Source organism: Ischnura elegans, chromosome 1 (genome assembly GCF_921293095.1).
Source record: "Ischnura elegans chromosome 1, ioIscEleg1.1, whole genome shotgun sequence".
In the NCBI taxonomy this organism is placed as follows: domain Eukaryota; kingdom Metazoa; phylum Arthropoda; class Insecta; order Odonata; family Coenagrionidae; genus Ischnura; species Ischnura elegans.
In genome coordinates, this window is record NC_060246.1 from 141,025,620 (window position 1) to 141,043,704 (window position 18,085).

At 37.2% G+C, this 18,085-nt stretch overlaps 1 protein-coding gene across 1 annotated transcript in view; it reads right to left on the minus strand.

The window, feature by feature from the left end:
• The window catches only part of LOC124165592, a 78,715-nt gene extending 61,925 nt beyond the window's left edge, over positions 1–16,790 (minus strand). The window contains exon 1 of the mRNA XM_046543089.1: positions 16,515–16,790. Coding sequence (XP_046399045.1) covers positions 16,515–16,641 — 127 coding nt within the window. The 5' untranslated portion in view covers positions 16,642–16,790. The remainder of the gene's footprint in view (positions 1–16,514) is intronic.
• Between the last annotated feature and the right edge of the window lie 1,295 nt (positions 16,791–18,085).

The window sequence follows — 18,085 nt, forward strand, 5'->3', positions numbered from 1 at the left end:
ATCTGGCTCATTTAAAATGAAGTTGTGAAACTTATTATAAGGCGATTGGACACGGTATAAGAACATTGGCCTCTGCTCAGTAGCATTTTGGGGGAGGAGGGTGAAAAATCTAAATAAGTATGAATCATTTTATAGCCATTCTCGTTAGGTTATACAGAGCTACGGTCCTTAGAGAGAAGACAAAATATGTACATTTTTTATGTCGCCCATACCTGTTGACCCAAAGTCGCAAGTCCAAGAACCCATCCTTTATAAAGGCGCCACAGCAGTCAAGGAAAAGGTAACAGAATATGGACATTTTTAGATACCGCTATCATTCATAAAATATATCTTATGAAAATTTATGTTTTTATTATTAAATGTTAGAGTATCGTAAGGATAAATACGCTATGAGTGACGATGTGAGAAAGAAAATGAAAAATAGTTTTTGTTTACAAATCTCTGGAAATACGAGGCACAAATAATTGTAAAATCTTGTCCAGCATATTCCTCGAACACAGCGACATTTCACTGAGGTTAAAGTAATAAACTAGCGACGGGAGCTACTGAATTAAAGTTCTCAGAATATCTGATAAGGAAGAAAATATTCAGAGCAGAAGCATCGGAGAGCGCCACGCCAAAACCCTTTCCGCTGGCATAATAATGCTAATATCAACGATATTTTTATCACAATACCAAGGAAACACAACTATTGATGAATAAAATTTCAAGGGTAAGTAGGAATCTTTTAAGTACTAAGTGTTTGAGGTGATAATAAACAAGTGGACCATATTCAGTAAAATTTGACATCCAATACCATGGTTTGTGCAATAAATTCCATGTCTTTAAGAGAGTCTATGACTAATCAGTACATCTTAAGCCGACACAAAATTCATAACATTGAAAGGCCTATCAAAGATTATGGACAGAAATAGCTTAAAGAGACGGGACAGCAAGATAGTACAAGTAGATTAAGAGAGAAAAAAGATGTGAGATAGAGAATATGAGAAAAAGACTTTGAAGAATCATTGTATATTTTAAGAAGTGATTATAAAATAACTAAAATTAATTGGACGAAGGAATTCTGCCGCCGTGACCATAGACTTATTGAAATTTGAAATTATTTTTGAAAATCTGTAAAATTTAGCTCTAAAGGAATAGTTCACTCTCCTGAAGTCAAATCATTTAGACGGAGAAAGGCTGAGAAAACTTCACCCAACTTAAATTCCAGAAAACCTCCGAAACATACATTGGGATCGTCACATAGATTAGAGCTCTAAGCCTCTGGCTTCCTGTCATTTCTAGAAGAAAAGAAATTTTGACAACAGCCCCTACACTTACCGCTAACCTCTCCTATGCCTCCACCCCTTTGAGGATGAAAAAATGGCGAATATGGTGGATATATAATTGGTGACTTTTTGGAATCGAATTAAAATAATTAAATCTAAAAAAAGTGTAACTTCACCTGAATTTAATACTGAAACACTATTAGTACAATTAGAAAAAAATGGTGGAATTAGAATGTTTATTTTTTACATTTCATTATACATATTTTGAAAATGTGAGGCGTGTTGAACCAAAAGAATTTCGCATGACATCATGAACACCAAAGCAATCGATTTTAAACGCTATTAACACTAATTTTTGATCTAGGTAATATTACCACGACACTTCGAAAAACAGGAAAGTAGGATCCTAGCTCCAGGGAGCCCTCCCCGAAGACATGTTTTTTCTTCACCTTTTTCCCATGCATGCGCGGTAGGGGCGAGGAAAGGTGAGTGGCAAACCGCATGTTAGAGGCCACCGTCCCATGTAGCCAGCTCCAATCTCCCCCTTATAACCACCCTTTATGCCCCCCCATCACGCTCCCGGCCATCCTCCCCTAAGCGACGATTTATGGGGCCCACAAGGCGCATCGCCCTGACTGCATTATTTCCCCGAGAATAACAACTTGGCTTGTTACGGAGCCAGGAGCACAAGAAGGAAGAAGCGGCGAAAAGTATGGCGGCGAGTGAAAAATACCGAGGAAAAAAATACGTGGTTAGTCTGCTTGGGTGTGGGGAAAAAAAAGAAATGCATGGTAATCTGAGAGCAAGAATTGAATGTGAAACAGTCGAGTTCGGGGGTTTGCTTCACCCAAACAACTTAGGAGTCAATGAAAAATTTTGTATTGTCCTAAGATATGCCATCAGTAAAAGTAATTCGAGACATTTTAGTCATGAGGGTAATATGACCTATTTCAAGTAGAGTTGGTAAATATTATAATTATAAATGGGGTAGCCTACCGATATCTTAAAGCAAAGTTTTCATGGAATAAATAGGCTATTCTCAGCCTTTACACACTAGGACTGCTATTTTAACTTCGCCTTTTCTCTTCAGCTCGAAATTCGTCTTTCCCAAAACATTCCCAAGAACAATTTTCTTTTTCCACTCCACCACATTTTTTCCCAATATCCCAAGGTCTATCATGGCATTCAAAATTCTCTTCCCCTCCAGTAAACAATCTATCCCTAATCTTTACATCTTCTTTAGTAGCTATTAGTAAGGTTTGAATTTACTTAACAGTTGACTTAGTTCCGAGTAACTGCATGCATATGTACGGCTGGATTGCTGCCTTGAGTGACACTAATCTCCCGCTACAATGTGATTACTACAATTTGATCTCATACGATTGCAAATTCCTCCTGGGTTTCCAAAGAGACCTTAAGTTATGGAGATATCAGTTATGAAAGAAATCAGACAAAAAGATAAATTGGTCTTAGTACAAAGGTTATCTTCAGGGTCACCTCTATAAAGAAAATTTCATCCAATGAAAGCCAAGTCATTGCTTTTATCTCTATTCCCTCACTTTTCATTTTTCAAGTCTCTCAACAACCTGTCCTACCTTCCCGTGTCCTCATACACACCTTGCTTTGCTTGCCCTTCCCTTCACTGGAGCATTCAAAATTCTCTCACCCCTATTCTCATATGTATTAGTTAACTATCTTGGAAATAATCTGTGAGCGATTCTTAATTTGCTTTCGCTCCTCGTTGCTCCATCCTAAACTCAAATTTTCTCATGAGTCAGCGCTTTCTAATTACATTTTGGCTTTTGCATGAGTGTGTCAGTGGCGGATACAGATGGGGGGCGCAGGGGGCGCGCTCCCCTACTTGTGGGGCCGCCCGTATTGCCAAACATTGCAGAGCCACAATTGTAACTTTTCTATATCATAAGATGGCATTGCCTTGTACTTTTACACAATCACTTTAATTAAAAACTTCTTAAACTTTGCATGTGACTTGATTATTTTTTATTAAGATAAAAGTAAAGTTAACTCAAGGTATCTTTTGCGCCCCCCCTTTGAGTTTTTTGTGTATCCGCTACTGGGGTGAGTGAGTTACATACATTTTCATCAAGTTGATCAATAACACAATTCCACAAAATTGTTGGGAATAGTTGCTAATTCATAAGAATATTATTAATTTGCATCATGCCCGAGAAAATAATTACATATTTTCGGAGCACCGCAAGGTAAATTTTTACGGCTATGGCATATATTTCCAAAGAGAGGGAATTTGAATAAAGGAGTGTAATGGCTCAGTGTTGGAATTGACGAATGACTCCATAAGGCAATAAAAATAAAATGCTTCTATGAAGACTGGATATTTCCTTCGCTGGCAATTGCTAAACCTTTCATCTGGCACAATATTGGAATTGCTGAGTTCAGGCGCAATGTTCCTGACAGGCACAGATTTGAAAAAGCATTATTAACTGTTAGAATCGTTCAATGGTACACCTTTAAAGTTAAAAGCACCACAATTAGTGTAGTCGAACACTTATATAATGTCTTTCGTGTTATGCATGGACCCCTTTACATGCCATAATACGCCTCCGGACCGATCCAATAGGGTGCGATATAACGTGCTATTTAGGCTATTAAGTATTATTATATGTAATGTATTTTAGCATATGAATTCTACAAGACCAGTGTTTTCTATCTTATTAATCTAATAATGCTTTTATTTTGCTTAATTATACTAAATAATCTGCCACTGATCTGTCGACATAAATACGAAAACTGAAAGGTTGCATAGAGCGAGTAAAAACAAAAAAACTACAATAAGCATCTATGCCTCCTAGAGGCGCAGAGAAATGGAATAAAAACTCGTACTGTGCCTATTAGACCTATTGGGCCCGACGGAAGGTTAAGTGGCAGCTTCAAATTTTGTCTCCAGCAGTTTTTTCCTTGAGAGAAAATTTGGAAATCAAGAGGATAGAAACCTTTAAATGCAATCCAAGCGGTATATTTTGGAACGCATAGAGTTATAAAAATCAATATTTCACCTTCAAGTTGTTCGAACTTCTCCTCATGCGATGAAATTAAAAAAAAATTATAAATGGAAATTTTCCAACCAAGTGGGAACTTCATTCTATTACTAATAGCTAAACAGGCATTCGTCACTCCCCGTTCAGGAATGTTGACATGAAATAACATGAAAAAACTGGTCGCGAATTTTATACTTTTGGAATACATATTTCTTCATTAAATCTCCTCTATGCATTATGGGAGCGTAAATTTCAAGAACCATGAGGGTGTAAACGTCGCGTTGCGGCAAAAATGGCTTTTTGCCGTTTTTGCGTTTAAAACTTTTCAATGTAATTTCGTTAAAAATGACAGCTTAACTAGTCCAATGATACGCTACATAACACACTATTAAAAATAGCAAAAAATGAAATAAACTGAGTAAATAAAAGTCTAATATGAATTCCGACAGAGCAAACAGAAAAAAATCGACTTCTCCCTAGCATAGCTAATGCACCATATAACACCATACACCATATAGCATTATGCACCATAAAGTTATCGCAATGCTGGTTCACCAAGGCTAAGTCGGTCATTTAAAATTAAGAGAAAAGAGTAATGATAATAATCATAATTGATAGATAATAGCAAACAAATGAAACTTTTGTAAGTGCTCCAAAGAAATATCACCAGAAAATATTGAATTAGAATTGAAAAGAACAAAATTACATTGGATTTGAAACAGATAGCTACAGGTACTGTAATTTTCGGCGAAGACTTCTGTGGTACATTGAAAGTTCTATCGTATTCACGGGCTCATTCGTGTATTTTAGTGTTTATAAACAAAGAGAAATCCCAACAGCATATTCGTGGTGACCCCATCAATACCTTATCGACAAAAATGAAAACTCGACTTCTGATTCGAAAGTACTGGTGGGAATGATGACGGTCTCAAGACACACAACAAAGTAAAGAAAAGCAAAAAAAAGGAACATCACATAGGGCGATGAGTTTTGATATTTATGGAAAGAAAAAAAAAGGCAGCAGCGAGATTAGACATCAGCCATAGCCGTTGGGAATACCACAACGAATGTGGAGACGGTGCGAGGAAAACGGAAGTGGCAGGTTGGAAGTGGGAGAAAAGAAGAAAAAAAAACTCGAATGTATATATTTGGTGATGAACCGCATCAAGAGAGGAGGAAGGAGGTTGGACGTGACGGAGGAAAATGAAATGATGTAGAGATAACAGGAAAGGCGCGAGAGAATCTTTCTGATTGGAACACGGCGAAAGGGAGGAGACTAGAGTGTGAGGTATGGATGGTTGGAGTTGATGAAGACGGTAAGAAATAGAAGTATGGGAAGAGTTTTGATCTCTTCCCTAAGCAGCAGTGTGGAACGAGGAAATGGGTTGTGGAAAGGGTAGAGAGAGGGAGAGGGGAACGATAGGAAAAGTTTGTGAGAAAAGCGAAATTGCAAAAGATATCTGAGGCTTTTTATTGCTCGGTAGATTAAGGATTGAGGGGATGACACTGATCCCACAGTTTAGGGGGGCCGTTTCTCATCCCTACCGTCTTCGACAGCGGGGATTTGAGGCCCCTTTGGCCTTCTCAGAATATCATGGGTTCAACTCCTCCCTGAATATGATTCCTCTAGCCCTTATAATGTTTCATTTGCGCATAAAATGGAGTCGTTATGAGCTAGAGGAACAGTTTAACAATATGTTTTTTGTTTGAAAAATGAGGTTTTTTATTCTATTTAACTTTCATGAAAAATGTGTGGGAGATTATTCAAGAAATCGTAACCTGATACGAAGAAATCGTGCTTAGTTATTTTTCACATAACCATATAGGCCATGTCATAATAATGAATTTTCTGTAAGGATAACTATTAATTTAGGATAAGTACACATATCACATTACCATTATTTTAATACAAATTCCTCATGCGGAAAACTATAAATCCCGTCTCAATCCGTACAAATAAATATTTATTATAACTCTATCTATGTAAACCAATGATAGATTTTTCTTTATTTTCATCATTTCTTTTTTCTATTAGGGGTTTATAAGTAAATTTTCTGACACACACACTTAAATATCCCATTAATTCTCCTAATTTTCAAAGCCCCAGATTTCAGGGTCTCAGGAATTTAAGCGCTTGTCATTAGCTCCGTCCAGAGTGGTCTATTTTGGCCATTGAGTAAAGAAAAATAATTTAGTTTAAATTTTAAATTTTATGATACCTATAAAATAAAATGAAACAGTAAAATTTGAGGAATATAATTTAATATAAAGAAAAAAAGGGGCACCTTAGGCCTAAAATTCTAGTTACCTTTTTCAGAGACTATCCTTACTCAATACAATGAATTTTTTCTGGAGGCAATATTAAAGATCACGAGATGAAACCACAAAATATTTTATACGCAGTTTTTAAAAATGAAGATCATACTTAAATCACTACTTTTTCTATCTTTCATAAGGTACTGCAAGCTTTCTATGTCTTTCTCAAGTTTTTTTCTCTCTAAGAAAACCAGTTTATGTTATATAAATTGCAATATATGAGCATCAGCTGAGAAAATTCATCCACGCTCCTAAGATGGGTAAGTTGAGAAAGGAAATATTTGAAGAAGTTTTGAGAGGAATATGGCGTCGACATGACGCTGAGGGAACGAAATATTGGGATATTCTCTGACGCATATCTTCTCTCAAAATATCTTCATATCAATCGATTGAGAATCAGATTTCGGCAAACACATTTTTTCCACCAAAGAAATGGGAAGCATGCTTTCCCTTTTTTCGTTAGAGTAGTGGAAGAGGCAGTAAATAAAGAATTGTACATGCATGAGAAAGCCAAGCAAAAAAAAGCAGATGGTTTATTTATGAAACAGAGAAATTCCGAGGATTTCTCAAGGAAACTTATTACAAAATATGTTATGAATTTGGCCAATATGATTGCGGAAGTAAAATCGATGCTGAGGTAGCCATAAAACAGAGAAAAGAGTGTGTTTATACGGTGTCTACAATGCTTTTTCGCCATGCCGTGAAAAAAAGTAATGCATAAACAGAAAATGCAGGATGTGAAATATCCTTTCCACTGGAAATGCCTCAGGTCTGAGAAAATTATTTAAAAGAAAATTCCATCTAAACAGTATTAAACACTCATTTGAAATAACTTCTGGATATTCATAACACACTAGAGAGGAGAAAACTGCTTCAAGCTAGCGCAATGATCTATCCATTTTAAAGCTGCAAAAACGATGTAAAGTGAATATTGCTTTCTTATTCCACACAAAAAAAACTTAATTTCAGCGACCCAGGTTTTGAAGTTAGACTTAATCGTCAGGGGGGGCTTCCAAGCCAAGCTCATCAAAATAACGAATTTTTTTAATAGAAAAATAAAGTCAATACTTAAATAATACATAATCACTTTTGTGAATTCAAGCCAAAGACCGTCAATTATTGCAGTACCTTAATTGAGAAGTGGTTCCAATAGGATGGGAAAAAAGGTACGAAATGAGTGGATTGATGGATTGGTGATCAAATATGCTATCAGCGCCAGGAGGAGATTTCTTGGAAAAGAAAAATGGAGATGGAAAGACAGCCTTGAATTAAGGCCAATGGCTATCAACACGTGGAAGCTTAAAATTCTGTCAGGTCGACGCTCACAGTGGGGGATTCATTATCCCATTAACTAACAGCCACTTAATGGCACTGTTCGCGTGGACATTGACCCGGGGAGGACAGCGCCATTACCCTCGTGCAGATGGCGATCGGCGGACGACTGTAATGACAGGCCCCTGTATCACATCAAATCGCACATTATCCCGTGGTACTGGGGTTTTGAAAGTTCACCAGCTCCTCTAATGGTGCACATTTTCCCACCCAGTTTGATCTTCCCCTTTCCGAGAGACTACTCTGATGCCAGGGATACCCGGGGAATATTGAGTGGGAGGAACAGAAAAAAGCCGTCACGAATATTTTCGGAAGCGGGGTGATCGAGAGAGAGAAAAGGTAGTTATTTTGTAGTATGACGGATAGGTTAAATGAAATCAATGGCCAATTTACATATCTATAAATTCTCTGGGATTAAAAATATGGAATAGAACCACTATAAAAATGCATCAGCGAAAGAGAAAAAAGTAAAAAAATAATATACTTATATTGAAGAAATGTCTAAGACGAGTCAAAATTAATGTTTCCTACACAGTAAATATACTGTGAATTATTCTCGGGAATATTTTCAAACTTAGTTAAAACTATGAAATGTATGTTAGGTTAGCAGTTCCTAATACGAGAAATAATTGTTTAAAATCGATTATTTTATTCCTGATTATTATAATCTACAAACTTCATTACCATATAATTCATTATATGAATTTAATAGCGATTAAATTTTATGTCGTTCAATCTGCATGCTGCATAGTGATGTTTCATAAAATCGAAAGTCAAACTTTTCATTTTCGAGCTGTTAAACTTACTAGCACTCTCCCTAACAATCGATATCATTCATTGAAGATCTAATGGATGTTGATGGAATATGCCACGGTTCAAAGCTTAGAATTAGTAACGGAAGTAAGTAAAGTTAATGGAAGTAACAGAATAAGTGAATACAAAGAAATTGATTCACTGCTGATGTTCTCTGAGGAAAGCATGTTGAACATAAAAGTTAAAACTCCTAAATTACAGAATTTTAGCAATGAAAAAAACCAAATCTCACACGCGTCCATAAATTTAATGCTCGTAAGTAAAAGAAATTAAGAAAGACTATACCCAAGGTAGTGTGGTAGAGGGAGAAAAAATATGGGAAAATTCACAGATTAATTGGAAAGTAGGGGCAAACCGGTTGCGGGTGTTGAAGAAAGCATAATGAGAAAGGGAGGGGTGATAGAGTACAACAAATGGAGAGCGGAGTTTAATGGGGCGCATCGAATAGAGACGAGGGAAGAATTGACGACGGATCGAATGGGCCGGGAGCAGAGGGAAAAGGAGGGGTAGGAATAGGGGGTCCACTGAAAGAGTTTCGAGGAGGAATGGCGCGGGGAAACAAAAGGCGAGGGTTTTTAAGACGTCGGCGGCGCCGGCGGAGGGGACTTGGAGGCATGTCGGCTGGCGATGGGTTTCGATTACGGATCCATTATATTTACAGGTATTTCAGCAAACCCAGACCTCCCCAGCCGTCACGGCACCCGGATCCCCGCACGCAATTCTGAGACTTGAACCCCCTCCCCTCGCCCTAAAGGCTCATCCCACGCCCACGTTCCAGTCACATTACTCCCTTGCTCCTTCAAATAAATTATTTTTCCGTCTTCCGTCTTAATGCGCTGACGTCGCCTACATTTTTGTAATGAGCCGGCGTCGTATTGCTCGTCGTCTTTTCGTTGTTTTTTTCCCGATCGTTCTTAATGATGCGAACACGACCGGAAGCAAAGCGCACCAAAAAGATAATGTACCCTAATGATTATTTTATGATCCATCAAATACCATAAAGCCAAATAATTCAGTGTGCGTGAAGAGTTCTCGGGATTGCCACTGGTCAGGATCTGCACTACTGCCGACGTTTCGATGTCAGACTCGGCCATCGTCTTCAGGTCTACAAGAGTCAAGTGAGATATTTTTCTTCTCAATTCTCACTTGACACTATGGCCCTGAGGACGATGGCGGAGCGGGTTATCAAAGCTTCGAAAGTTATGCAGTTCCTTAACCGGTGGCGATCTCGAGAACTATTCACATAGTCTATTCACCAGATTCAAATACAAATTCAATGTGAGCTGTTTCAGCTATACACAATCAAAATAGTTGCTGGTGAAACCAAGTATGACTAACCTTGTGTTTATGATCATTTTCTTGGTACTGCAATGTTTATCTGACTGATAAGGTATGATTCTCATTCATGCATTCATACATACATTCTTCACCTAACATGCAGCTCGGTTTCTTTCATCTCTCTCAATAATTTAAATTATTTGTGATAGAAAATCGCAGCGCGTCGATTATAGTCAATGGTGCCGCAATCTTTCCGATCTAACCACGGTAGCTCCTCGGATATGAAATGACTATACTCTAAATTACAGCAATTGATTGGAATACATCTGAAAATGGCAATGATAAAATATTTTTTATGTTCCATGCAATGTATGTAACATATCATCAAAAAAACATCAACTAGCTACGTCATATGTTTTTTTAAAACTATTAGGTAATCGTATTTTAATATTGGTGAGATAATACCCCACACGAACTTCAAGAAAATAAGTATGAGCGATGAGGTTTGAAAAACTTTAGAGCATGAATTGAAAAGGAAAAAGTATTCCATACTTATTTTACTTTCCGCACAGCATTTGAGCGCTTTCAATTATCTTTTTCGCCCAAAACTGTCATAATAATCACGCTTCCAAACCAGATGAAGGGGTTAAATGCAATTACCGGAATATATAATCCCACTCGGAGAGGAATGTAAACTCCATGTGCCGTCCGTTCAGTGTGTAAATGAAGACTTTCGAAATGATTCTCTGGTTGTACGACATAAGCTCAAGATTTAAGTATTTAAAAGCTCCCATATGTTGTCTCACAGCTTCGTTTATCTGTAGCAGTGGAACGTACAGTGAGAGGAAGAAGAGTACAAACGCTTCCGTCCTAACTGTATGGCTCCAAAAATGTTATGCCCATTTGGAAAGATATAAGTGAAATACGAACGATAATCCTGCTCTAAAAGTTCAAATTGTAAATTTATATGGCATGATTGCAGCTTAAAAATCAACTTTGTAGCGCTGAAAAGTTCGTTCATACAGTCCATCTCAAATCATGACATCTCCCTCTTAAACATCTATAGAAATTGAAAAAAAATGTAGCGTGAAAAAATGGTCATTTAAATTCTTCATTTTCCGCTTTTATTTCATATGAGAAGAGAGTGTACAGTCAACCTTTTGGCTTTTGTCATTTACCACTGAAAGGCCACAAAATTATGAGGTACCCTTTTGCACAATAGATACTCGTTATTATGACACCGTTACGTAGTAGTTCTAAAGAGATATGATCATATAATATTATAGCCGCCTATCGTCACGGATTTTATGCATCATAAAAAAACATGGAGTCCGAAAAAAAACATTGTGCCGTTCGACGCACATACATACATCAAAACTGCAAAAATGTAACGCGAATTATTCTTAGAATTTTAAAATAACCTAAATTCATGGGAGTTTTGGAGCTGAGATCAGAAGTCGAAAACTGGAGCAAGAACTGAGATTGGATAAGTTCGGGATAAACAGAAACACTTGCCATGGAGTCTTTGATGAAAGACGAAGAGCAGCTTTGCCAAACTCCTACAAATCTACCCCAGGGAACCTAAGTCTTCCCGAGAGACAGTAATGAGATTCAGAGGTGGAAACTGAAGGCGTGAAGCAATTACCCACCCACAGCAACCTCAAAACCGGCAACAGAATGAAATCTTGACGCCAGCAAAGAGAAAAAACACACTGGTAGACATCAAGAAACTTCCGGATTTCGCACTAACATATCTGTAAATAAAAATTCTTCATTTATCGTCACAGAAATTAAAAATTAAGGTAATTGGAAAGCATTTATTACTGTAAAAGTGACATAAATCATCTTCAAAGTTTCATTTTCATCATCAAAATGTACATTAAACACTGTCAAAAATGTAAGCACCTTCTACAATGCCAACAAAACAAATTTTGTGAGAGTGTGTGTCATATGAAGTCATCCAATGACGTTTCCTTACTCATTACCTCCGGAAATGGTATTTAAAGAGATTTTTTATTGCTGATTGCGTGATATCTTTTAAATTTAGCGAGATTAATTGCATTTATATTTTAAAGTTCCATTAGTTATAACCTCGGTGACCAATTTTGGAAAATTAGACAAATTTTTCAATTGTCGTTCAAAGTAATTCCTTCCTGCCAAAGTAAATCGGTTGCATTATGGCTCACCGAGCTTCACTTATATTCACGCTATGAGGATCTCATTATGAAGTTCTTGGGACACATTAAAGTTGAGTTATGAATGACTGAAGCATTATAATCACTTTTTAAGAAATAAAATTTGGTCAAAAGAAGTGGCTCTAAAAATCACTAACAATTAATTAACACCTATGATTTGCGCACTCTAATACTACAGCTATATAAATAAAAGGAATTAGCTGTTTCTTTTCTAGCAATATATCTTGGCACCTCCATTTTAACCCTTTCTAACCCAGAGCTGCTTTAGGGAGAAATCAAATTTCAAGGTTTCTTACTTTGAAAACTTTTCACTCCATTATAATCATCGTGGCAGATAAATATTTCTTCATTAAATTTTACACCACAAAATAATACAAAGTTTAGATATTACCTAAATAGAGCTTAAAATTTATACATTTTTGATGTTGCTTTGAAGCAGCATTGGGCTATAATGGGCTAAGTGGATATCTTTAACTCCATTTTTACCTTAAAGGGAGAGTAAATAATTTTACTCGAAAAAATAACACTGCGATAGATCTTCCTCATTTCTCTAAGATTGATTCAATAGAAATATCAATCAAATTAAGTTTTAATTCTGTGTTTTAAGTTTAAACAATACCGACTAAAATCTCAATTTGGTATTCGCTGAGGATTATACATAATGCACGACTAAACAACAGTGGTAACTGCTTTGATAACTTATTGATAAACTGGAAAGAAACCCAGTATTATTTTAATCATTTACGTCGTTTTCAAAAAACAAATTTAAAATACATCAAGGATGAAATTAACCAGGAAAAAATAATTTGACTTAGCCGGAATTCAAACCCGGATCTCTCAATTCCCGATCTGGTATGCCACCAGTTATGCCATACAGCTATCCTCCAAGGAGAATCTCAGACTGGGTTCACCGAATATGATGCAGGTCTTTGATCAACTTCAAATATGGCCATGGTAAATTTTATAGCTTGACAAAATATTATTGTTACTTCGCTACCTCAAAACAAATCTAATTGAGTGCATAATTAGATTGCAGTTTATTTCAATAAAGGTGAATATAATATGGCTTTTTTATAAAAAACTAGTACGCATTGGATATTCGGTTAAATACAATATTCCGCACTTTTTATAATGCATAATGCAAAAAAAGAACAGTCCCACGCATGCAATTTTTTTACATTCCTTACAAGCATACGTTTCTTCACAAACGAAGCTAACTAAAACACAAATGTTGAAGTCTCCATTTCCACCTATATATTGTCCAATAACTCTTAAATTCCTACATAGCCAAAAATTCTGAACCTCCCTTTGCTTCAATATTAAAAATAGAATTCACATTTTTCAAATCACTTGATATGATTTCATGGAATCTATGTCTGTTTATGGTCGTTTTACCCAAAATGTATACAGTATACCTCGATAGCGTAGCTTCAGAGTAATACTCAGCCGTAGAAATTCCCAGCCATTGTTATTTCATTCACAAAAATAATATTCTAGAAAACATCAAGAGAAACATGTTTGAACTGCCTTGGCACTAGAATTATCAGTTTGGAGTAATTGCCTATGGAAGCTCTAATCTGCAACGCAAATATCTTCATCTTTCTTTTATCACTATATAATTATTAAGCATCTGTGAATAACTACCAATACAAAAACTCCTGAAATGCATACAGCAAGTAATATCAAGCATATATAATTGGAAATGTTGCAAAAAATAAGAGAACATAATGTGCATTTTGTCAATTTTAAATTATTTTTTATATACTCCAGCTTCAAAATATATCCAATACTTTTAAGCATGTTAAAAATTAAAAATAGACTGATTTAATAAAAAACAAATGCAGAAATCCTAATTTTACTATTTGTCCTGCTGAGTATGGAGAAATAATATCATGCAAGTACACGCAGGGCCTTAAAACCATTTATTTTTTCAAGCACCTCTTCACAATGCCACCGTGTTTCGCAAATATACCGGGATTAAAAGTTTATGGAATCCGATCATTGACCAAGAAAATCCTTTTTATCCTCCTTACATCGCCGCCCCGAATCCTACCATATAATAGGAAGGTAACGCATTAACGACGAGAATGAAAACTTTCGCAAAGTAGGCGGGCGACGACCCCTTCTGTAGGGACATGTCCTTTGGGAAAAAGCGATCGCTGCGGTGGTGATAGGAATGGGGTGGTAATGTGGTGGAGGAGAATCCTAAATATCCCTTATAGAGGAGAGGGAACAGGGATGATGGAGGGATGAGATCGAATAAAGGAGATTGAAACATCGATAAAATGGCAAATTGGCGATTTACGGCCGGTAAACTACTGGAAAATTTGTTTTTAATGATACTTCATCCAATATTTTCCCCCGTGGAACTCAACGGAAAGAAGTGGAAAAGTGCCCAAGTTGGGGCCCTTCCTGGAAGGAATATCGTTTATCTAGTTCGAAATAGCGTGTTATGAAAATAATGGTTTTGGTCGTCTCGCCGCTGTATTTGCTTATCATCTCACCCATTATTCGTGTTTTCTCAACCTATTATTGGGGTGGGTTACTGCTATATTTTCTGTCGCATAACTAAATGCTGTCGTAAAAAAATCTCGGATGATTCATGCACTTAATTCTTTTTTGGAACAACAACATTTATAGATATCATAAAGATTATCGAGAATAGGTATTTAATCTCATGCGTCAATAAGATCTGCAAATGCTCAGTGAAAGTGTCAGCCATCAAAACATGATATCGAAAAGGTTTTAACAGACATTGTTTATTTATTAGACAGTTTTCAAAAGTGTCACGGCACTTGGGCAAAAGTGTCACACAAAAATGGGCATGGAGTAGCCAAGAGAAGAGCCAAGAAGAATATTAATGAAATGAAGATAAAAGGAGAACAAAAAATTTAGGTTAAACTTGAAGCGTTATCAAAAGTTTATAGCCTTAACGAAGCTCTTTTTCAAAACCATATATGTAGTCGGTGAGCATAAATAAGCAAAGTGAGACAGCTGTCATTATTTGGACGACGTTTGTAATGAACAATTGCTTTCCTCGAGCTTGACATAAAAATCTCTTTGTACCTATCTCAACAAAATTCAACAAAAATTAGAATTCCACTTCATTTACATAAATGTCAATTGAAAGAAATGTTAATAAAAGAAATAGAAGGTCGATATTAAAAGAACCATAAAGATACACTAGGGTTTAGACATCTTTAATTTGAAGTTACTCCCACTATCATATGAGTTTTTTTTTAACTCTAATAAAACAAAAACTCAAGTGTATAAACACTCATAAAAGTAATTCCTTATGATGAAAATTCTCTAGTGCTTTTTAACTCCAAAAGAACACATAAAAACTTTTCCTGCCGCTTTTAACTTTTTATTCCTGAATGCACATAAACCATCACAAATAAACCATCTTTAATGATGAGCGAAATAAAACTTAGCTTTAGAGCCTATAAAGAGCAGTCTGAGCATCCTGGAAGCACAATCGAAAATTTCAGTGAAAAGGAGAGAATAACATCGCTAAGCGTAAGGTGCAAGTGTGTCAATGAAAGTAAAAAAAAAGTGTCAAATGTTGAAATCAACAATCACCAAAATCATTGCTCATGTAAATACACTAGTATATCCGCCTACATCAACGGTCAGCAATATTGAGGTTGACGAGTAAAATTTCATATTAATTGAAATAGTATGAAAGAATTCATTCTTTGTCACTCGCAACGGTTGAAAATATAGTTCGCAAAGCAAAAGAGTTTTTATAGAATTGAAAACATTTGAGAAAATTTTGAAAATAATGTCGCAAAATAATATCGTAATTAATTAATTAAAAATAGAATGCATAACATGACAATTATGTCAATCCCAAAAGCGTTGATATAAGCGCATATATGAGATTGCTCCTCCGTACACTGGATGCCAGTAGTACGAACACTTAGGACATCCAGGTTCTAATCTTAATCAAAACTATCTTTTTTAGTAATTCTTAGAATGTGTTAAACAATAACGCTATAAAAATCAAAACTCGTTTCTTCAGCAGTGTAAATAAATCAGTACGTAGAGCTTGAAATAATGGCTTTCCTTATATAACAATAAATGTCTTCAGGTTAATAATAATAACTTTCCTCAGGTTAATTTTTACGTAACAATCGCATGGATCAAAATAATTCAATCTAAAATTTTACATCGCAAGGTTAACTAAAGCGAGAACCGAGATTACATCGAATATCTACATTCATTATATTATGCATTGATTATATCAGTATTAAGTTACTGCGCTAAATAAAAGAGATAAATAAACTACTCACGGTCCGTATAACAGAGCGTCCACAGTCCGCTGACGGTAAGCTTGGAGAGGTACGACCTCTCTCCCGTGCCGTTGTAGTGCGGGTTGGGCATCTTCTCCTCCGACTCGAGCCACGCGTTCGTGCCCATGGCGATGCATACGATGACGAGGGAGAGCGTGGCGGAGATGGGCGTCACGAGCCACAGCACGCTCACGGCCGTGTCCAGGTTGTTGCCGGCCGTGGGGCCGCGCGGTCCTCCGGAGCAGGCAGGCGAGGGCGCGCCCGGGCCGCCGCCGGGCATGCCGCGGCCCTCCCGCCCCGGCCCGGGCCCTCAGCTGCGCCCGGGCGGCCCCGACACGGGCCGAGGGCCTCCGGGAGCGCCCGGCCCCACTGCTCTCGCCTCCCAGCGCATGGCAGCGGCGGCGAGTCACCGGGCGTGACTCGCGGCCCCACGGTCCGCCCACCTCGGCGACTGCTTCTTGCGGGCGGCGGCCGCGTCGCTGGCCGAGGAGAAGAACAGCAGGTCCCGGAGTCGAGCGGAGGCCGGCTTGCTCTTTCTCCTGAGAGGCATCATAGCCGGGGCAGCCTGTGGAGGACGGATGGGACATCAATCAGAGATCTTTTCTTTCCCCCGCTCGACTTTTCGAAGAGGGAGAAACTTTTTGCGGCGTCGACGCGAACGCATGGGTAGGTGACTGTCGCGAGCGATTGTGAGGCGGAGGAACTCGTCTCCGGTAGTCTTTTGTGCGCATGCGTGACGGCGAGGGGAGGGGAAGAGAGGGAGGGTGAAAGCAGGATGATCCCCTCCTCCACTTCTATTGCGTGCGGACTCCCTACATTTTTACCTTGTTTCAAATACATAGTGTAGCCACTGATTGTACTTAAGAACTTTTTGAGATTTGGAAAAGTACTGCATTCACAGGAAATGTTTATAAGATTGATTAAATACTCCTAAATTAATTTTTACCATTACAATTTACGAGTAATACCAATATGGCAGTGATTCATAGCGAATGTTTTAAAAGATTAAATCGTCATCCAATTGAATATGGCCAAAGTATGCAGTTATGCACATCCCCCAGTATTATATGCGTTGTAAAGCATGAAAAATAGCTTCATTTAATGCATTATCCTAGAATGATATGAAAAATTTAAGTTCATTAAATATGCTGAGAATATAAGATACAGCATGCTTCCACTAAAAGAACTCGAAATCGATCCTAAAAATCAATAGTAGGCAACATGTATTGGCTCTAACAACGGTAAAAAAACTCAGGAAAAGAGACGTGAAAATACATATAGAAGAGTATTTCACGCAGGCTAACTGAATGACATGGGCACATAGATATATTTAAAGGCTATAATGTCATCAAAGGAAAAAAAAAAAATTTTTCTCTTTTGTTTTCCATAGTAAACAAGTAACTGAGTCGGGAAATTGTAAACAACCTATTTTATAAAGTAAATCAGTACGTAATTCATTATATTCTAATAATCTTGAGGAATGCCGTATGTACAAAGGTATTTATCGCGCTTAAAAGGCTTACCGTAATTAGAAAATGTTGTTACAGTGAGTAAAAATAATTATGAATGTG